This window comes from Ostrea edulis, chromosome 9, assembly GCF_947568905.1.
Source record: "Ostrea edulis chromosome 9, xbOstEdul1.1, whole genome shotgun sequence".
Taxonomy (NCBI): domain Eukaryota; kingdom Metazoa; phylum Mollusca; class Bivalvia; order Ostreida; family Ostreidae; genus Ostrea; species Ostrea edulis.
In genome coordinates, this window is record NC_079172.1 from 65,335,320 (window position 1) to 65,358,613 (window position 23,294).

At 36.2% G+C, this 23,294-nt stretch overlaps 2 protein-coding genes across 2 annotated transcripts; one reads left to right on the plus strand and one right to left on the minus strand.

The window, feature by feature from the left end:
* The first annotated feature begins 1,565 nt into the window (after positions 1-1,565).
* LOC125657752 (SPRY domain-containing protein 7-like) lies at positions 1,566-12,804 on the plus strand. Its single transcript, XM_048888509.2, has 5 exons — positions 1,566-1,755; positions 4,511-4,627; positions 6,431-6,591; positions 10,562-10,664; positions 11,065-12,804. The coding sequence occupies exons 1-5, from the start codon at positions 1,596-1,598 to the stop codon at positions 11,160-11,162; spliced, it is 639 nt and encodes a 212-aa protein (XP_048744466.2). The 5' UTR covers positions 1,566-1,595; the 3' UTR covers positions 11,163-12,804.
* Positions 12,805-17,381: 4,577 nt separating this feature from the next.
* Positions 17,382-22,771, minus strand: LOC125657754 (mitochondrial fission 1 protein-like). The gene is made up of 5 exons (XM_048888510.2): positions 22,597-22,771; positions 22,074-22,206; positions 20,652-20,731; positions 19,614-19,719; positions 17,382-18,084 (listed from the first exon to the last, which is right to left on the minus strand). The coding sequence occupies exons 1-5, from the start codon at positions 22,648-22,650 to the stop codon at positions 17,996-17,998; spliced, it is 462 nt and encodes a 153-aa protein (XP_048744467.1). The 5' UTR covers positions 22,651-22,771; the 3' UTR covers positions 17,382-17,995.
* Between the last annotated feature and the right edge of the window lie 523 nt (positions 22,772-23,294).

Genomic DNA, 23,294 nt, shown 5'->3' on the forward strand with positions numbered 1-23,294 from the left:
CGTTATGTAATTGGGGATCATTGAGCATGAAATTTCATACGACTCCTCGTCTTCTTTAGAAATAAATCTGATAGATAATAATTTTCAAATTAAGTAACCTTTATCTGGTAGCGAGCTATCAGTAATTATAACTTTTATATTTTGTAGTAGCTGGCTACCAGTAGCTAACTTTTCTTACCTTTAGTAGCTGGCTACTAGTAACTGGCTACTAGTAGCTAACTTTTCCTGGTTCAAGTAGCTGACTACTAGTAACCAACTTTTCTCTTTTTAAGTAGCCAGTTACTAGTAGCTGGTTACTAGTAGCCAACTTTACCGATCTACTGTAATACAGACTGGCGTACTGGTGTAAGGTAAAGTTCAGATCCGCACTGCAATTTTAATTTCTCTAAATTATACGTGTTGTTTTTTGTTTTGTTTTTGTTTTAATTATGTAAAAATCTGAAATATAACACTCTAAACAATTCCTTAGGTAAGATTTGTGCATTACAATACTCGTCCCAAAACAGCATCGAACCCTGACCCAGTACAAAATAAATGAAAAACAAAGTCAATCTAATTAATATCCTAGGATACGATCACGCTCGCTATAATACGCAAAGTATACGGCGCGGATCTAAGAAGTCTGATTTTAATTAGATTGAAACCAAGTCTTTTGATACGCTCTGAAAATTCAAATGTTGATATCTATCAGGTAAAGAGAGAATAGGTATGTAGCTACGCTTGTCTAATAGTAACACCTTCAACAAAAATAATCATTATTATAAGATAGGTTTTGAACGGCCAAATATATAAAATTTAGGTTTGGTTTTTTTAAAGATACATGTAAGATCAATTTATTGACATTTACCATGTCCGCATGCAGTCATGAACATTGATAACAAAGCTAAACACTAATTAATGCATGCATAATAAACACAAGGTATACAAAATACAAAAATACTGCAGTGAACATATATATTCATGCAAATGTATATTTATAAAAATGTTCATTGTAGACTTTCTGTCCTTATATCAAAGAAGGTTTTCAAGACATAATGATCAGATCCTTCTTGCAGATGTAATATCTGTAGGATTAACCATTTTTCTAATTGGATTATCACTAGTAGATGTGTTCACGTTAAATATATCATTATACTGCCATTTGTATTGATCATACTTTGAACAATACAGTACAAAATGATTTTTATTCTTTACATGCATGAACAGCATTATATAGACGTTTTTCTAAAATAGGAATAGGAAGTTTAGAATATCTACAGGTTTCAATATACCATGGAGGGACACTGATTCTTAATTTTCTTTACACATATTTATCACATTTCGTAAAGGTAGCCTTAAATAATGTTACAGTCTGTATTCATTTTGATTTATGATTTTGCTATAAAAAGCTAATTTTCCAGGGTCTGATTTACACATATTTTTTAGTTTTTCATGAATCTTGTTTTGATAATACTCTTGTAATTTATTGTTCAGGGTTGTTTGAGAAATATCTAAAGAAGCAATATTCAGGGTTTTTTTTATCAAGACAGTTTTTTTTTTTTTTTTTTGCCAAAATACTCCAGATACAAGTTTATTATAGAATATTGGAAACGAATATGTTTTGGGACGAATTAACAGAAACTCAGTCACCGGAAGTGTCAAGTATGGCTGCATGTTTTTGCTGTTTACGATGTTGTTGGAATGGTACCGGCTTCAATTCAGGGCACATCCCTTTAAAGGAAATCCCCACAGTGAAATTAGACACTGCAGTTATGGGTAAACTTTCTTATCCCTTTATCGTAGAGGGGGGTGGGTAGTAGACAAACATCACAAAGTTATAATCTTGGCCTGGCAACATTTAATCCGAGATTCCTCTGACTCTTACCCCCGCTTTTATATTTGACATGTGCGGGGGAGAGTCAGAGCGGACTCCATATTGAAAAGTGGGAATTCAGCGACACCAGCTGGTGTCGCTGCTTTACCTACCTCTTACAACTTTATTTCGCGGATCTATCTTCCAAGACGTGAGAATTCAGTTAACGGAAGATAAATCTATAAACAGATCATGATTAATACGATGCTATCGCCGTTTAAACGGCCCTAACACCGACAAATGGAGCATCACTTGAATTAGGTCGCCGCTTCACCATTTGATTTCTTTGCGCATGACGTCAGCACATGTAAACACAAAATTTCATCGTTTAAACGGCGATAGCATCGTATTAATCATGATGTATTTGTAGAATAATCTTCCGATAACTGAATCCTCGCGTTTTGGAAGATAGGTCCGCGAAATAAAGTTGTAAGAGGTAGGTAAAGCAGCGACACCAGCTGGTGTCGCTGAATTCCCACTTTTCAATATGGAGTCCGCTCTGACTCTCCCCCGCAGAAGTCACAAAATAAAAGCGGGGTTAAGAGTCAGAGGAATCTCGGATTAGGCAACATTCTGCTTAGTTAACAAGATCAGGTGATATCTTTAACTGTTTAATGGCTGAGATTCGGCTCGGCTGGATAGTTGGACTGACATCTTTACTGAATCTCGGATCAGTCCTTCATAATTCATGTCTGAATGTGTCATTCCAAACATCAAGCTAAACTGAATCTCAACTGATTCATGTGATGGTGTCACTCATTATATATCACAGCCAAACTGAATCTCAAGATTAATGTGATTGTAGATTTGTTCCTTAACCTTGTTATTCTAAGACGAGATCAGTGTGTCAGTGTGTCGTCTTCTTTAGACTGTGTCTTATTCTATTCACCCGACCATCTACCATCTGGCACCTACTGCACATTAGCTATTCATCAGACCATCTAGCACTTATTGTACATCGGCTATTCACGTGACGTTTGGATATCTGCTGTACCTCAGCTATTTGTCCGACTGTAAGACACCTGGTGTACATTAGCCGTTTATCTTGCCTGTATACAGTGCTGTTGTACACTTTTTCTGTAGACTCTTGGCCTCATAATATTTCCATATGTAGATCGCGTCCACAGTAATGTTGCCTCTATTCAGAAAATTCCTTTCATGAGGATATGAACTGCAATGCTTCATGCTGGTATACTTCATAAAGTGTTATTTTCTATTTTTATGTTCTACTTTCATTTCTGTCAGAATATTCCCAGCGGTTAAAATCATATGTGTATTGTTCACAACTGCAATGCATTAATGAAGAAATAGCTATCATTTTTATATTTCTAGTGATATCAAAGGCAAAAACATTGGATATGTAAATTTCCAAAATGCACAAGGTCATAATGAACACACATCACATAATGTCAAATTTTCTTAATTTCAATCAAAACAACCACACTCCAGGGCTTGAAGATAACTTTTTATGTCACCAGTCCAGCCGGACTGATGGGTTATAATTCCAACCAGTCCGCAGAAAAAATTACCAGTCCAACAGAGTTTTCCAGAAATAATTAAACACATTTCATTAATGTTATTAAATTTAACTCAATATGCCTCTCAGACAATATTGTAACACTTAAATTTGGGTTTTATAATTTACGAATCAGATTCGTCTGCCATCTCCAGATCGAAGCATGCCAAATCTGTGTATAAGATTTTCATGAGCATATTTTCCAAAATGATGCTTTAGAAAATTAACCAGTCACATCGGACTGACTAAAACAAATGTCAGTCATTCCGCCAGACTTTTAACCAGTCACAGCCTCACGGGCATATGTTAATTTCAAGCCCTGCACTCTTCCGTTTATGTGTACATTTAGTAAAGTTTTCTTCTTACTGGGATTTACTTCTACAGCGAGGTTACCATAATTAGTCCACGTAATTAATTTTATTGTTGTAGAAAAACTTCACATAATCAGTCAATAAATCAAAGTCGTTTAATTAGATTGGGGGAAAACTCTAACCTTGAATATATCTTTTGAACAAAATGGAATAGAGCTTTGATATTTCACATATAGATGCCTAATGACCAGGTCTTTCATTTGGTACATGTGCCAAGGCTTTTAAACTTAGACTTTTACCTACTCTTCAAAACATTTTGACCTAGTGACTTTGGACTTTGACATACATTTCAAGAATAACCTTGCTGAATTTGAAGCAATGGAGATATGGTGATTAAGCCTCAGGGTGAGATATGTTATCTTCTGGTGAGATATGTTGTCTTCTGGTGAGATGTGTTGTCCTCTGATGAGATATGTTGTCTTCTGGTGAGATGTGTTGTCCTCTGATGAGATATGTTGTCTTCTGGTGAGATGTGTTGTCTTCTGATGAGATATGTTGTCTTCTGATGAGATACATAGTCTTCTTGTGAGATATATTGTCTTCTGATGAGATATGTTGTCTTCTGGTGAGATATGTTGTCTTCTGATGAGATATGTTGTCCTCTGATGAGATATGTTGTCTTCTGGTGAGATGTGTTGTCCTCTGATGAGATATGTTGTCTTCTGGTGAGATGTGTTGTCCTCTGATGAGATATGTTGTCTTCTGGTGAGATGTGTTGTCTTCTGATGAGATATGTTGTCTTCTGACAACTTTAAATTTGTTTATTGACAGGGAATGATGTGGTAATTGTCAAGAATGGACGTCGAATCTGTGGAACAGGAGGAGCCCTTTCCAATGCGCCCATTGCACAGGATAAGGCTTATTTTGAAGTGAAGATTCAAAGTTCTGGTAAGCAAACGAAAATAAGTATATCACAATATACATTTATTGCATGATAGTGAGGGAGATATGAAGATTTATTCACCCAAGAAAAATCATATTCCCCGAGGGCAACGCCCAAGGGGAATATGATTTTTCTTGGGTGAATAAATCTTCATATCTCCCAAACATTCATGTAATAAATTGTTTATTATACCAAAACATAGCAAGACCACAAAATTGCATTTGAGATTGGAGTCTGCTCATCTATACATTGTACATGTATGTAGCTGACATTGCCCTAACGGTAACACCGCGCCTCAACGAATTAGAAGGTACAAATAGCGAAATACAGTGATATGATAACCAGTTTTTGTTTTACCATTCTCCTTGAATGCTGATTTACTTGCTTGTTTTTGTATCAACTGAAACCAGGCGATTTAACTGTGTATCAGAGACCCGCATATTTTGTGCCTTACGAACTATGGAAGTAGAATGACTCGGACTTATTGTGACGTCACAATACATTTCATCGTCTTTGACGTTAAATTTATGGAAAATGCACGAGGCTGCCCAAGCGGTAAATATGATAGGGAGATATGATGTTTGAGAGGGAGATATGAAGTTTTGTCATCCCTGGCATGTGACCGTCTAGACCAATCAGATTACGCGTTGCATAGAATTCTCACACTGAGGTATAATAATATATAAAGTGTGTGATAACCCTAGTCACACAGTGGATAAAGCTGTACAGGCACTCACAGGCATATGAACTTTTTTTTAAGTCCGAGATATGTAATGTGATTTGTGGTGGAAAATTCCCTATTATTTACATCTAGTGAATGACTCTGTCATAACTACATATCAGCTTAACATACATAGGTGAGAATGGCTCAGTGATTCTGAGAGCGTGGGGGAAATTTGAAGTTTTGTTAGACTAGGTCACGAAAAATCATGAAAATAACAACAATGAAGACATTTTTCTACGAGACAGAAATTGTTCCAGTATTAATATCGATTTCGTTAAACAACCATGACCACAAATGACTTGAATATATATACCAAGGAATCCTATATGCATTAATTTTATATATAGTTAAAAATTCTTGTTTTATCGTAAAAATTAGTACTTTTTGATGGCCTATACAAAAAATATCGAGTCTCCTCCTTTCGGTCTTGAGATATATGCGCATCTAGATAGTAAACAGTGCAGCATGTCGTCCAGTGAGAGAAGGTGTAGTGGATAGTCCAGAATTTTGACAGATTCTGTGAGAAAAGAGATAAAAATAGAATGAGATAAAACTCATTTGTGAACTAAAATTTACTTTGGAATCAGTATGAAGTTTGGAAAACAAAGAGCTTGGAGAAATGCATGGAGAACCAATGACGTATCTAAGATTTCCGAAGGGGGATGTGAAAGTCAAATATTTATATTAACCAAAGTACTCAGCCATTTTGGGTGCCAAATCTGGAGTTTTACTTAAAGTCCTAGTCAGAATGAAGAAACCTTTCAATTCTGGATGATTTTCAAAGCACACTTGAGAGTAAATTGATGCATCTAAATTGTTCAAAATTGTCAGTATCTGTATGATTTTTATCATTTTATTAATACATGTTTTTAGAAAACACTTCATTAAAATGTTGAAAATGAGCTGTAGTGTCTCTTTAACTAGATTTATAAGGGTTAAGTTTCAGCAGGAATTTATCTGGCATGACAGGTAATATTTAGCATGCTTACCTACATGTACCTCTCGGAAATTACCTTTCAAGGGATAAAGTTAAAATTAATTTTCAGTATACACACACATTAATTTGTTGATTTTTCATTACTAGGTGTGTGGGGGGTTGGATTGGCTACACAGAGGTGTAATTTAAACATAATGCCCCTCGGAAACAACACTGAATCCTGGGTCCTCAGACATGATGGGACGTTATTTCATGACAAACAACAAAGAGGCAAGCTGTCAGAAACTCCACAGGAGGGAGATGTACTGGTAAGAAACCTCACAGGAGGGAGGTGTACTGGTAAGAAATCCCACAGGGAGAAGATGTACTGGTAAGAAATCTCACAGAAGGGGATGTACTGGTAAGAAATCCCACAGGGAGAAGATGTACTGGTAAGAAATCTCACAGAAGGGGATGTACTGGTAAGAAATCCCACAGGAGGGAGGTGTACTGGTAAGAAATACCACAGGAGGGAGGTGTACTAGTAAGAAATTCCACAGGAGGGGGATGTACAGTGGAGCCTCGGTAATCGGGACGCCATTAATCCGGACGCTTCACCTTCCGGACGATTTTTCTAGGGAACGGAATTTTTATACGTTATTTTGCATCATTAATCCGGAAATTCGCGTTCGGGATCCGGACGGTCATTAATTACTACAAAACATTAAAATGCATTGAAAATTGTACCATTAATCTGGACGATAATTTTGTTGAGGGAAGGTCTGTGTCAGTCAATTTTAGCAAGACGTAAATTATAAAGAAAACAAGCCAAACTGTCTAATAAATGTGATTATCTGTATCCTGTCAACACCAGGTGGTGTGTGATGATATGTCAGTTAGATAGCGCATGCTGATCGAGACATTGTTTGAATTTTGTGAATAAATCTGTAGCATATTATTTTATAGTCTTGATCAATAGTCTAATAGTATTAATAAATTAAACATCATGCCGTAATGATATGATATTTATTTGTAGTGCTAATATACATGTAAAATGTAAGCATGGGCAAATACACTGCACACGTATATTTCAATTTTAATGCTTTGAAATGCATGTAAATGTTAACATTATTTTAATCTATTTACTAATGCAAATGGTTAAATCCAATGATAGAATGCGTTTGATTCATTACGCATCAATAAAGTAAGCAGATTGATTACTTATGTAATGATAGAAAATATGCGATTCAATTATCCGGACGCTTCATTTATCCGGACGATTTTGCCAGGAACCAAAGTGTCCGGATTAACGAGGCTCCACTGTACTGGTAAGAAATCTCACATGAGATGTACTGGTAAGAAATCTCACATGAGATGTACTGGTAAGAAATCCCACAGGAGGGAGATGTACTGGTAAGAAATCCCACAGGAGGGAGATGTACTGGTAAGAAATCTCACAGGAGGGAGATATACTGGTAAGAAATCCCACAGGAGGGAGGTGTACTGGTAAGAAATCCCACAGGAGGGAGGTGTACTTTAGGAAATTGCATAGGAGGGGATATACTGGTAGGGAAAGATAATTTCACCCCTCTAGAATTATGGGTTCAATCTTACATTTGATTGTTGGTTCTTCAAATAATACATCTTAGTAACAAACAAAAATGATAAAATAAGTGCTGCAGTATTAACACATTTTTTTTTTTATCAATTATCAACATCAGAAAATTGCAATTTTCCTTAAACAGCATTATCAAAATTTCACAAAAACTGGTTAAAATGATATAATAGTATTCATAACAATTTCATGAAACTGTTTCTTAAAAAATTAAACAAAATGTTTGAAAAATGAAGGAAATCTATCGCATAATGGATTGATAAATAATTCAATGAAAACAGAGTTATTGCCCTTAGATTCAATATTTTGAAACATATAATTGATTATTCATATATAACTTGGACTTTTGAAATATTTTATGGTTAACAAGATTTTTTATAATTGCTATTGAAAAAGATTCCAACAAAATTTATGTTCCTGTCATGCATAAATTTTATTAATTCATTGACTTTGCGAAATCGTATGACGTCACAGAAGGGTGGAAGTACAGCACGGATCGAAGAAGTCTTATTATACCCCCCGCAACAAGTTGTGGGGGGGTATACTGGAATCGGGTTGTCCGTCTGTCTGTCCGTCCGTCCGTCTGTAGATGCAATGGTTTCCGGGTTCTAAAGCATTATCCTTTCCACCTACCATCACCATATCATATATATGGACTATCCATGGGATGAAGATGTTCCCTATCGATTTTGGGGTCAAAAGGTCAAAGGTCAAGTGCACTGGACATCGAAGTAGCAATATGGTTTCCAGGCTCTAAAGCATTATCCTTTCCACCTACAGTCACCATATCATACATATGGACTACCCATGGGATGAAGATGTTCCCTATCGATTTTGGGGTCAAAAGGTTAAAGGTCAAGCACACTGGACATCGAAGTAGCAATATGGTTTCCGGGCTCTAAAGCGTTATCCTTTCCACCTACAGTCACCATATCATACATATGGACTACCCATGGGATGAAGATGTTCCCTATCGATTTTGGGGTCAAAGGTCAAGTGCACTGGACATTGAAGTAGCAATATGGTTTCCGGGCTCTAAAGCGTTATCCTTTCCACCTACAGTCACCATATCATACATATGGACTACCCATGGGATGAAGATGTTCCCTATCGATTTTGGGGTCAAAATGTCAAAGGTCAAGCACACTGGACATTGAAGTAGCAATATGGTTTCCAGGCTCTAAAGCGTTATCCTTTCCACCTACAGTCACCATATCATACATATGGACTACCCATGGGATGAAGATGTTCCCTATCGATTTTGGGGTCAAAAGGTCAAAGGTCACGCGCACTGGACATCGAAGTAGCAATATGGTTTCCATTTAAATTCTTTAATGGCTTTTTTCATCGCATGGAGATGCTGTGTTCCTAGATACCTTTTGGATCATAATACTGAAGTTTTACCTATTACCAACACCCTTTGGGAGATTGGGGTAAGCGGGGGGTATTCTTAGTGAGCATTGATCACAGTACCTCTTGTTTTATTCAATCTGATTAAAACCAGATCCTGAGATCCGCTCACTTAGATCGCTACACTAGTGTAGCGATCTAAGTGAGCGGATCTCAGGATCTGGTTTTAATCAGATTGTATTTTAGTTAGATTGTTAGAGTTCTCCAATTAACAGCTATTAATCATTGGGATGTAATGTGTTTTGGTACTTACCTGGTAAGTTTTAATGGATTCCCAGCCAGTAAACAACCATAAATGTGGAAATTTCTCTGCATTATTGATGATGGAAATTGAGAAGATAACTTTACACTTGTGTGTTATTACCACACTGTTGATGTGTTTGGACAAAGCATTATAAAATAGTTTTATGCTAAAATAGTCAAGTCTTACCTTGTACCTAATAGATAGTATATGAGGCCTATTTAATATGAGGGTGATTTATTGTAGAGTGATTAGTACCGTGTGTTTTGCTTTCTGTATTAGTTAATCATACTTAGTACTGTGATATCTGCTTTCTGTATTAGTTAATCATATGCATACTTAGTACCGTGTTTTCTGCTTTCTGTATTAGTTAATCATATGCATACTTAGTACCGTGTTTTCTGCTTTCTGTATTAGTTAATCATATGCATACTTAGTACTGTGATATCTGCTTTCTGTATTAGTTAATCATATGCATACTTAGTACCGTGATTTCTGCTTTCTGTATTAGTTAATCATATGCATACTTAGTACCGTGATTTCTGCTTTCTGTATTAGTTAATCATATGCATACTTAGTACCGTGATTTGCTCTGTGGTAACTGAGTTTTACGTACTTCAGTTATGCGTACACAGATCACAAAAGACAATTCATACTGCCACGCTGCATTTCATGACAATACGTGCATTAACTTCCTGTCGTATGCATTAACTTCCTGTCGTATGCATTAACTTCCTGTCATATACATCAAATTCCTGTCGAATGCATCAACTTCCTGTCATATGCATTAACTTCCTGTTGTATGCATTAACTTCCTGTCGTATGCATTAACTTCTTGTCGTATGCATTAACTTCCTGTCGTATACATTAACTTCCTGTCATATGCATTAACTTCCTGTCGTATGCATTAACTTCCTGTCGTATGCATTAACTTCTTGTCGTATGCATTAACTTCCTGTCATATACATTAACTTCCTGTTGTTTGCATCAACTTCCTGTCGTATGCATTAACTTCCTGTCGTATATTTCCCAGGGTTTCACCTATGACCATGTCCAGCTGAACTTCTACATGAATGGCCGACCCCTATCCTGCCCTTTCACGGGAATGAAGGGTACTTTATATCCAGTATTTTATGGTAAATATTTCTGAAAATAATTCTTTGACACTAGTATTATTGCTACAACTAGTTGACTGGGTATTGTGATTTACATTTTATTAAACTACATATGATTAAAAATTTGCAAACACATCTTCATGTCATGTACTGTAAATTTCCTTGATACTTTATGATCGCGAGATAGATAGGTGTTGTTATGTGAGTAGACTGATCGATATTGTACTGTTCAATATACCACAGTAAGCAATAAAGTATAGGATCTGTTTTATTGAGTTTAAAAAAATCTCACAAAATATGCAAAAACGAAAAATTTGTGAATAAAACCCGGTCAACATTAACGAACACCATGTCCTAATTAAAAATTCTTAACAGTGGATGTGAATGAATGGTAACAGTATATCTGTTGTATTTCTTGCAGTGGACGAAGGGGCAGTCATTGATGTCCAGTTTGACAAATTCTACCACCTGCCCCCCGATGGATTCGACAGCATCATGATAGAACAGTCTCTGCTGTGACTTTGTTTAATGATAAATCTGACGGTCAAAAGTTGTTAGGGTTCGTGCTGTAATGGCAACGTCATATTGTTGGAAATGTAACTTATGTGGAGGTCGTAATCTTACGAGCCATGTTGTTATTATGTGGGTTATACAGATTTCAATCAGCATGGGCCATGACTGGGATATGGAATATGGAGATTGTTTATTTTGATGTTAAGTACTATGTGGGGCAGCAAGTCATGAAAATGTTTTTGGAAATATAAAGTAACACTGAATTATAGTACCACGCAGTCCTCCAACCCACGCTGTGTAACAATGTTACTAGTCAATTTGATATCATTTTTCGGTCCATTGATCTTCTTGACCTTGCATGTAAGACTAGCACATACTCCTGCTGATTAACGCTTAATACCCACCACATTTGTGTACAGACATTCCTACTAATATTGTGATAGCAAAAACTCCATCCTCCCCTTCCTCGATCATTACTATATAGATATGTGCAATACGCTTTATTTCATGTTATTCATTAGATACAAGTTTGACATCTTAGTTGTAAATATTGTACACGTTTTACCATTGAACGCATCGCTCCAACAGTTCTTATAATCACTACTGTCACACACTGTTTAAGTGTACCACATACAGCCACAAACCAAACATTTCTCCTTCCTGAAAAATATTTCTTGAAAACCGGTATGCACCATTAGTTTCTTTAGTCAATGCGATTCAGTTATCCAGATGATTTAGCCTGGAATAAGTATCTTGATTAACGGGTAGGACTGATTTGTGAAGTGTTTAAAACTGATTAGAGACAAAGCTGAGAGAACATCCCTGTAGACACCCACTCTCCATGTGACAGTCCTCGTCAGTTTAAATCATTACCCCTGTAGACATCCGCTCTCCATGTCACAGTCCTTGTCAGTTTAAATCATTAGCGACAATCGAGGAGTCTGGTCAAATACGCTCCTCCCCCCCCCCCCCCCCATCCCCTAAAAAAAGAACCTGTACATAAACTATTAGGCAACTACTGAACATGTTTTTTATTCGTTTGGTTGATGCAGTGCATTGATGTACATTATGTATTTATTTTGTACTTCAAAATATTGGTTTATATATGATTAGCGATTTTACAGGTTGTAATCAGTGATTAAGGTAGCTCACTTCATCAAAACTTTTTCATTTTAATACACTACGTCACAAGATGGCTATTGTCAAGTTTTGTGAAATTGTATCGATCGATTTGTTTGTATATCTGGTATATGTAGCTCAGTGGACAAGGTATCAGGTTACTGCTCCACAGATCCCGAGTTCACCTCCGCCACTTTCTTTTGTGTTATTTATTGAAATAATTTTTTTGAAAATTACGTTTTTTCTTTAAAATTGCAAATCTTTTCCCTTTATGACATATGTACTAATTACATATTGTAATATCTTTCAGGATTAAATCATTTCATGCTGATTTGATAAACATTTTTTTGTAGTGAGCCACCTTATGCTTTGAAGATTTGTGTACATTATTATATGATGTTATGTGATCTTACCATGGTAAGAAATCTAATTATATCTCATCATGTATCAATAGAAATGTACAAGTTGTGCTGTAATCTTTATCGACAGTACAGTATTCATTTTAAAGGTCAATAAATGCACAATTTTACAGATTGTTCATCTCATTCATCACATTATTTAGATATTATCTGCGTACAATATTGTGTTTTTTGTGTGAAAAGATGTAACATGTATTTACATGGTGTGATTATAGTGTTGTATTTATGTGGTTTTAATGTTCTCAGGCCCTCGGAATGTTTGGCTACCCTTGATCTGTATAACGGAAGTGTGTTATAGGAGTGATGAGCATCTCTCTCTCTCTCTCTCTCTCTCTCTCTATATATATATATATATATATATATATATATTTATATTATAAATCGCATTTTCCTCTATGAACCAACCAATTTCAGCGCGCGACACAATCCGTTCACATTGACTATGAACGGATTATGAACAAGCTTAAAGCACACGACTGAGAGAGCGTAATGATTTTTTAAGAATAGAACATCTGTTACAAAGATATCGCAAGTCACACCTTTGGATTAAGATTGTAAACTTAGTGGATTATCATCCCAATCTTGCGGTCTCCTACCTCCAAAATACAGTGCACCTTGCAATGTTGATGAAAGGCAGGGTGAGACAAAATGTGATGTCATATCTATGTGTTGACGTACGTCACAATAACTACTGTGACAGAGGCTAGGATTTCGTTTTATGCAACAAAATAGAAGCAATGTAAACAAACGGTATTTTAGTAAATGAATATAAATATAAGAAATGAACATCACGTTTGAGCTGTTCATGGTCAATATGAACGGATTTGGATTTGAGGCAAATTCTCTGTGAATTGCTAGCGCGATTCACAGAATTTGCCTCAAATCCAAATCCGTTCATACTGACCATGAACAGCTCAAAAGTGATGTTCATTTCTTAAATATACATGCATATATATAGATATATGAAAGGTAAAGATAACAAACAGTGATCAATCTCATAACTCCTATTATAAGCAATACAAAATAAAGAGTTGGGCAAAAACCGACCCCTAGATATACCAGAGGTGGGATCAGGTGCCTATAGGAGGAGTAAGCATCCCCTGTCGACCGGTCACACCTACCGTGAGACTTATATGTTGATCAGATAAACGGAGTTATCCATAACCAAAATCAGAGTGGAATGGCCTAATAATTTGTATGAAACACATCAGACAGCATTCAGCCTTATGACAGGTTGTATTTGTAAATCAGATCATTATAACAAACAAATAATTGTGCCATGCTGACTTATAACAAGACTGTTGAAAACCCTGTAACATCAACTTATTTTATCAATAGGCTGCCTCAATTTAAAAATTAATCATACACAGAACAAGCTCTTGTGTATATCGAATCAGTTGAGAGATATAAACACCATGCAGGTGATAATGGAATATTGCTACATAAATATGGGAAGTTGATGATGGAGAACCTGAAATCATCCTGTTTGTCATAAAGTTGAACTGTTAGTTTGCCTTTAATATCCACTTTTAATTAAATATTTAAGTATGAAGCAGAAATGGACGACCCTGTGACGTGGTGTCTTTTATTTTGAGTTCACAGGAATATATTGAATCGACATATGAATGAAAGTTATCATTGTTGATAGATAAGACATCAATATATCTAAATGTCGAATTGAAGACCACAGCAAAAGATTTTTCTTCTCACATACAAGTTCTGAATAAATTCTGTTTTGTGGAAATATAAAAAGAGGTTAGCTAACAGAGGAGCACAATTTGTGTCCATGGGAATTCCAACAGACTGCTGGAAGACCTGATCACCAAAGACTATAAAGATATTGTCAATGAGAAACTCCAGCATCTTTTTTATTTCAATTTCAGAGTACTTGTGCATGGAATCAGAGTCGTGTTAAACAAAGTAATTTTTTGGATGACTGATCACCAGATATGAATATTTCCGTTTTCCATTTTTGTTAAAGAAGCAATTATTTTAATTATAATTGTATTTTAATATATTTATTTATCAACAAGCATTGTGATAGTGCTATAAAGGTTGAAGTTTCCAAGTGTAACTAGAAGGGAGAAAATGAGATGAACAAACTTCCAGAATCTCTAATCTGACCACAACATTTCTCCATCCACAGTGGTCATCTTCCTAAAAAAAGAAAAGCAACTCAGAATCTTTATCCTTACCTCTCAGTGACAGGGGATGCTTTACAGGGGATAGAGAAAATTTTACATTCTGAGACTGTACCCGCATAACAGACCCAAGTCGTTAAAACAGGTAACAACAGTTCCATCGCCAAACACTCGGCTTCAGATGAGAATGTCAAAGGTCCTCAGAGATTACCTTAAAATTGGATGTCCCATGTCACAATAGGTGTGGCACACTAAAGAATATGTGCCGAGCATTGGCCTAAATTTGAAGCTCTTCACTGGTATTAGTGACGTCTCCACATGAGTGAAAAATTCTCAAGAGGGACGTTACACAATATACAATCAATCTGAGACTGTAATCTGGTCCCCTTAATTCTACAGCCCAGGACTAATCTGGGTCCCCTTAATTCTACAGTCCAGGACTGTAATCTGGTCCCCTTAATTCTACTGTCCAGGACTGTAATCTGGTCCCCTTAATTCTACTGTCCGGAACTGTAATCTGGTCCCCTTAATTCTACTGTCCGGGACTGTAATCTGGGTCCCCTTAATTCTACAGTCCAGGACTGTAATCTGGTACCCTTAATTCTACTGTCCGGAACTGTAATCTGGTCCCCTTAATTCTACAGTCCAGGACTGTAATCTGGGTCCCCTTAATTCTACAGTCCAGGACTGTAATCTGGTCCCCTTAATTCTTCTATCCGGAACTGTAATCTGGTCCCCTAATTCTACAGTCCGGGACTGTAATCTGGGTCCCCTTAATTCTACAGTCCGTGACTGTAATCAGGGTCCCCTTAATTCTACAGTCCAGGACTGTAATCTGGGTCCCCTTAATTCTACTGTCCAGGACTGTAATCTGGTCCCCTTAATTCTACTGTCCGGAACTGTAATCTGGTCCCCTTAATTCTACTGTCCGGGACTGTAATCTGGGTCCCCTTAATTCTACAGTCCAGGACTGTAATCTGGTACCCTTAATTCTACTGTCCGGAACTGTAATCTGGTCCCCTTAATTCTACAGTCCAGGACTGTAATCTGGGTCCCCTTAATTCTACAGTCCAGGACTGTAATCTGGTCCCCTTAATTCTACTATCCGGAACTGTAATCTGGTCCCCTAATTCTACAGTCCGAGACTGTAATCTGGGTCCCCTTAATTCTACAGTCCGTGACTGTAATCAGGGTCCCCTTAATTCTACAGCCCAGGACTGTAATCTGGGTCCCCTTAATTCTACAGTCCGGGACGGTAATCTGGGTCCCCTTAATTTTACAGTCCGGGACTGTAATCTGGTCCCCTTAATTCTACAGTCCGGGTCCCCTTAATTCTACAGCCCGGGACTGTAATCTGGTCCCCTTAATTCTACTGTCCAGGACTGTAATCTGGGTCCTCTTGAGTTCTCTACCGAGCTACTATCAAGTCCATAATTTTTCTGGGGTCTAATTTTCATGGTATGGACTTGAACAATAATTCCATCAGAACTGAATGAGAATTAAGAACAAGTTTCACAATGAAATTACCAACCATTGATACAATATCCTAGCAGAGCACCACATTCCTCCCCTCTTAAAAGTTTCCACCCATGGACATGCCCAGGATCTCTATCCCAAGTCTTTCACCTCGGACACTTGCCTACAACACCAAGTATAATAGGGAGAAAATGCAATGGATCACTTCATACTTGGTCGGGTACTCTACCAATTGAGCCATCTTGCCAGCATGGTTAAAATCCTAGCCTACTTCAATTAGTGCAGAGACTTGTTACCAGTACTATCCTATATTTAACCATTATCAATCCCTTAAATCTCAAATACTGGTATCACATCAATCCCTTAAATCTCAAATACTGATATCATATCAATCCCTTAAATCTCAAATACTGGTAATCAATCCCTTAAATCTCAAATACTGGTGTCACATCAATCCCTTAAATCTCAAATACTGGTGTCACATCAATCCCTTAAATCTCAAATACTGGTAATCAATCCCTTAAATCTCAAATACTGGTGTCACATCAATCCCTTAAATCTTTAATACTGGTATCACATCAATCCCTTAATTCTCAAATACTGATATCTTATCAATCCCTTAAATCTCAAATACTGATATCATATCAATCCATTAAATCTCAAATACTGGTAATCAATCCCTTAAATCCCAAATACTGGTATCATATCAATCCCTTAAATCTCAAATACCTGTGTCACATCAATCCCTTAGATCTCAAATACTGGTGTCACATTATCAATCCCTTAAATACTGGTGTCAAATAAATCCATTAAATCTTGAATACTGGTGTCAAATAAATCCATTAAATCTTGAATACTGGTGTCAAATAAATCCCTTAAATCTTGAATACTGGTGTCAAATAAATCCCTTAAATCTTGAATACTGGTGTCAAATAAATCCATTAAATCTTGAATACTGGTGTCACATGAAGTGGTTTGCCTTCAGTCTGTGTTGTAACCTGGTTTACAATTTATCAAACAGATCTGTACTACCAACTCGTCTGTATTAAAAAATACATACAAAAACCAAATTTTATCAAATCAATTTATTACAATATAGGCAAATGGTACATCATTTTCAGCACCATTTTTAAAATAACTGAATAAACATAACATACATGTAAATAAATAAATTGACTGGATTCAATGTTGTAGAGTATAAATTGAAAATTGCGGTAAATTTCCAGAGGCCAGTATCATAGGTATTCAACAGGCTCTGTATCGAAGGACAATTTGTATTAGAAAATGCAGAAATCCAACACCAGAGAAAATGCTGCGGTATTCACTGGGTGGCAGTCTGCTTTCAGACTTGGACTGTTTCATCAGAACAAATAGTATCGCAATACTTGTATTACTGCTATTTTCACTTCAGCAATCCCTTATACATGTACTTACATTACCATTTGTTCTGACAACGTCTTAATGCCAAAACCAGTCAACCACCAAATAAATACCACAGCCTTTTCTCCCGATGTTGGAGTATTTCTAGTGATAAGGTACAAGTGTCAAATGACAAGCTTTTACATAATATTAATATTGAACCAGTCTCTTGTAATCTGTGGGGACCTGGTACTCTGTATATTTATTGAATCACTGGTAACTACCACAACAACAGTCATCACAGAGTCTGGTCCTTCATTAGAAATCACTTTTTAGTCAGCGCTATACCAAGGCTCACTAATCCCCCGAGTGCCAGGGCCGCTCCACCCACTATCGCCATACCCATTATTCCCTCTGCAACAAAAAATAGACGTGACTTTTTCTATTACATTATTGTGCATGCAATTTATCATTATTCGCTGCATTCAGTTCAGAGACTGAGAAAATGAAACTTTGTATTACAGTGTTTTATCCAGCATTTAGATGTTACTATCCATTTTATATGTAAGGGGAATTTTTGAGAATGCAGTCATGAGCTTCCAGGGAATGGGGATAGGACAGGGGACATCCATAGAATATGATATCCAGAGATTATTACAGCCATATAAATTGATTGATTACTCATTATACCCCCCGCAACAAGTTGTGGGGGGGGGGGGGGTATACTGGAATCGGGTTGTCCGTCTGTCTGTCCGTCCGTCTGTAGACGCAATGGTTTCCGGACTCTAAAGCATTATCCTTTCCACCTACCATCACCATATCATATATATGGACTACCCATGGGATGAAGATGTTCCCTATCGATTTTGGGGTCAAAAGGTCAAAGGTCAATCGCACTGGACATCGAAGTAGAATATGGTTTCCGGGCTCTAAAGCATTATCCTTTCCACCTACAGTCACCATATCATACATATGGATTACCCATGGGATGAAGATGTTCCCTATCAATTTTGGGGTCAAAAGGTCAAAGGTCATGCGCACTTGACATCGAAGTAGCAATATGGTTTCCATTTAAATTCTTTAATGGCTTTTTTCATCGCATGGAGATGCTGTGTTCCTAGATACCTTTTGGATCATAATACTGAAGTTTTACCTATTACCAACACCCTTTGGGAGACTGGGGTAAGCGGGGGGTATTCTTAGTGAGCATTGCTCACAGTACCTCTTGTTTTATCTATATTGTAAGAGTCTGACAATTATAGAAAATGACTTAGAATATATGTAAATGATTTTTATTGAAAATTCTCAAACAATTTTATGAAGTTTCTACAAAAGAAGGGGATTTTTTATCTGTGGAAGGGGAAATATCCATTTGTTGCCAAAGGGGAAAGGTACCTTTTACCAGTAGTAAAAACAACCTAGATAAATCCCTGTATTATTTACAAGAAATTTACTAAATCACAAAGCCTAAATACAGGTGATGTCCACTTGCTCATATAAATAATGAAAGAGATGTAGCACCTATCCCATGATTAACACAATACACGTGTAATTGATTTTTAGTCAGTGTCCAGGTTGTTCCCTGAAATTAATGGCATTGATGTAGAATTATACATGTACATCTCAATGTACAAAGCATCACTAAAATCAGACAAAAACTGCCTGTATTACAGACAGACATCTTACCATCACAGTAACTATGGTAGTTTTCAAACAGGAAACCAAGAAAAAAGCAAGGTGTGGGAATTTTTCACCAGTGTATTTTGAGTGATATATGAATTTGTCAATTATTTAACATCCCCCCCCCCCCCCCCCCCCCCCCCCCCCCCCCCACACACACACACACACAAATATTTACCTTCCAAGAACTCAAACAGCAAAGTATGCTAAATTCAATAACATGTTGTACTACATGTACTATTTATAGTGATTAGAAATCTAACCTTTGGTCATCTTGTTGTTGATGTACTTCTGTAAATCCAATGCCTGGTGGTTTCCAGGTTCTATTTTTAGTAAAGCCTTGATGTATTTCAATGCCTGTGGATACTCCTGAAGAAAAGAAAAAGATGACAGAATTCCTTCTGAAAAAATGACAAGTTATCGAAACGGTCAATATTTACGTACATGAAATTTTGTGTTATGTATATGTAATTTTGTGTTACCTATATGTAATTTTGTGTTACCTATATGTAATTTTGTGTTACCTATATGTAATTTTGTGTTACATACAGGTGACTCTAGATGGCCCGAACTTCAATCTCTTGAAGTTCTCGATCTCTCAAAGTGAAATTACAGTCCCGAATTTTTTCTCTATATAACTAAGCAAGGGACATTATTGCCTATATACTGCCGGGAATTTCTTTATATAGTTTGTTTTGACTTCGATGAGAGAGTAAGTTTGAGATATTAATTTAGAGACAATAATTAAGAGTTCTACAGACTGTTAATTTTCTCAAGTTTGTTTTTTTGTGTAAAGTTACTCTAAAACATCGTTTTACTCATTTGTTAGATTTTTTGCTATGTGTAGAGCGATATGAAATTTAGCAACAGTACATAAACTTTGAAATCTTTTAATCAATGCAAAATAAGGTTCTTTATTTTGAAATCAAATTAACTACCTGACAAATATGAAGGAAAACATGTCAAAACGATCCCATAATCTAACCTGGTTCCCAAGGCCTTCCAATGTGCAAGCACAAACACATCAAAAGGCCATGGGAACCAGCCTATCCAATAATCTTGCAGGTAAACATTTCTGGTCACTGTAAAATCTTAACCATATGGTCGGACCTTCAATTTCCTAATTTCGATCCCTCAAAGTTTTATCAGGGTCCCTTGAACTTTGAGTTATCGAGAGTCACCTATATATGTAATTTTGTGTTATGTATATAAAATTTTGTGTTACCTAGATCCTACAGAAAAGCTATTGTCAGAATAAATACGTAATTTTGTGTTACATGTGTAATTTTGTATATCCTGACCTTTATTCTGGTGTATCCTACAGACATGTAATATAAGTAATCTCGGCGAGCATTGTCATCCGTCGCTTTCTTGAATAAATCTGCAAAATATCAACAGTATTGCAAAATGGATGAAAAGTGAAGACAACGAACAGTGATCCATCTCATAACTCCTATAAGAAATACAAACTAGAGAGTTGGGCAAACATGGACCCCCTGGATATACCAGAGGTGGGATCAGGTGTCTAGGAGGAGTAACAAAGGTTAGATATTGTATCTAAACAATAATTCCTATGATATAGCTAAACACAATATTTCAGCTGTTAATTCTATCTCTCTACCTATCTTTCTATTCTATTTATCTATCACAGCAAAATCCACAGGTGCCTTGAGTCATTATTTGACACTGACATTGTTAAACATCTAACATGAAAGCCATTAAAACATAAAGAGGTTTTTAAACACACACCCCCCCCCCCCCCCCTGTTCTTATGTAAAATTTTGCACTCCTAATTCAGTTGATGCGAAAGACGTCGGATCTGACTGATGTGCAGTGCCTAAGGTCCGATGCGTCATTTTTTACACCGGACCAGAATGTCCGATGTCTCAGTGTCCGGTTTTGAGCTTTTATTATTTTGACGCGGCGTCATTTAAATGTTTGTTATGAGTAAAAAATATCACACAAATCCAAATACGTAAATGAATGTGATTAAAACCGCATGGACCGTCTAAAGTATTATGCGGGAAGGATCCCTGGTATAGTATTACTGGTATAATAAATAAGATTTCCTTGGTTTTGCATTTTCACGTGTTTCACTTTTATACATTAGGTGTTTCGGTCTGACAAAATTTGGTTCGGTCCGGTGTGTTCATTGATTACACAGGACCGAATGTCCTGTGTTGTCAAAAAAACTTTCGCATAGACTGCCTAATTATGACCTACATTATAGATATCAAACTAATGCATTTCAACAGTTGCTGTTCTTGAGAAGCTGATTTAAAAACAATAAAATCTAGATATCTTTAGAACTTCAAACCTTTTTGAGGTTCCAGGTGTCATGATTTTTACAAACACAACATGGGGATGCTAAATGTAGATCAGTTTAATTTATGTAAAGTTCTTTTTGGTTCTTGAGAAGATTTTTGTTTTAATTCCTATACATGTATATTAATTCCTCTGCAATATAAATAAAATATTGGAATATGGTAAACATGCTAAGGTTGTTTAGATTATGTACTTTCTTTAAAGCTCCCATCAACATATTTTGTGCCTGCCAAAAACAAACAATTTTATCTTCATTTTACAGGGCAGCTTTCTAAGTTTTGGTCGTATAACAATATCTTTAAAATACAGTCCCTACTTTCATATTTTTTAAATTATCTCTGTTTTGATGGTAATATAAAGACAGAAGGTAAAGACGATAGAGGACTTAAAAATCTTACCTTCCAGTAGAGCAACTCCCTTCTTCATGTCTTCTATGTATTTACTTCTCACTAGGCACCATGCATACTCAAACTGGGCCTTCTCGCTCACCTGTCCCCGGCGAAGCTGGTCATTGTACATCAACTCAAACTTCTGTTATTGAAAATAAAAACGAGATTGTCATAATTTCTTTTCCAATATGCATTTAATCAAGCGTATTTGTGACACATTTCAACAGTTTAATATTAATACCCTATACCCTACTATTACTTCACTGATATTCGGCCTAATTGAAAGTGAAAGTTCAAGCTTTTTTCAGGGCACACTGAATATCAAGGGTAAAATACAACCAGCAGCATTTTGACAAAGCATTAGTATGTGACATACATGCATATCTTGCCAAATTTAATATAAAAGTATTTGTCTTTCACAGCTAAAGTAACTTCAGCTCAGTTTTCAACTAATATTGCGACAGAGGAAATTCGCGCAAGTTTTTATTTCCACACCAATCAATAAAACGTTTATTCTGTAAGTGATACAAACCTTAAGATCTGCTGAATCAGCTACTTCAGTCAAAATTGCTTCCATTATGTACATCTATAAATCTTGGCAATATCATATAGGCTATGTTTCCCTGAAAATTCGGCTGTCGCCGTCATCGGTTATCGGAACCCCTCAATTTTTTACCTTACCTTTATAATAAAGTAAAAGAAGTTCCGAAAATTATATATGTATGTCATCTCGTACCTAGACTGTGTCGTACACTTCCAGCTCAAAAATAAATAAAATAGGCAGGACTGTGACATAAAAATATTATCTGTCCGTTAATTTTCCTTATACTTGGTAAAATCGTTGTCAATACAAATATGTCTAATTCATGCGAGGGTTGAACTGGTCACCGCAACTATGAAATTTTTAAAATTATATATTTTATTCACTAAATGCATCATTTCTGAGGCATAAGAAAGTATATATTATAAAATTTGAACAGGAAAATAAAATTAAAACATGTATACAAGAACTTTCAAGAGTTCATTTTCATTGCTTCAAAACTGACATTACAATTATCCCAATTTAACCCAATGAGAACATTTTATCCTGACTATTCATAAGATCAGAAAAACAAATTATTATTTTTGTTTTTGCAAAACCTTTAATCATGGGTTTAAAATTGACACCTTTCTCATAATTGAATGAATAATGAAACTGATTATGAAGTGTTCTTCTGAATTACAAAGATC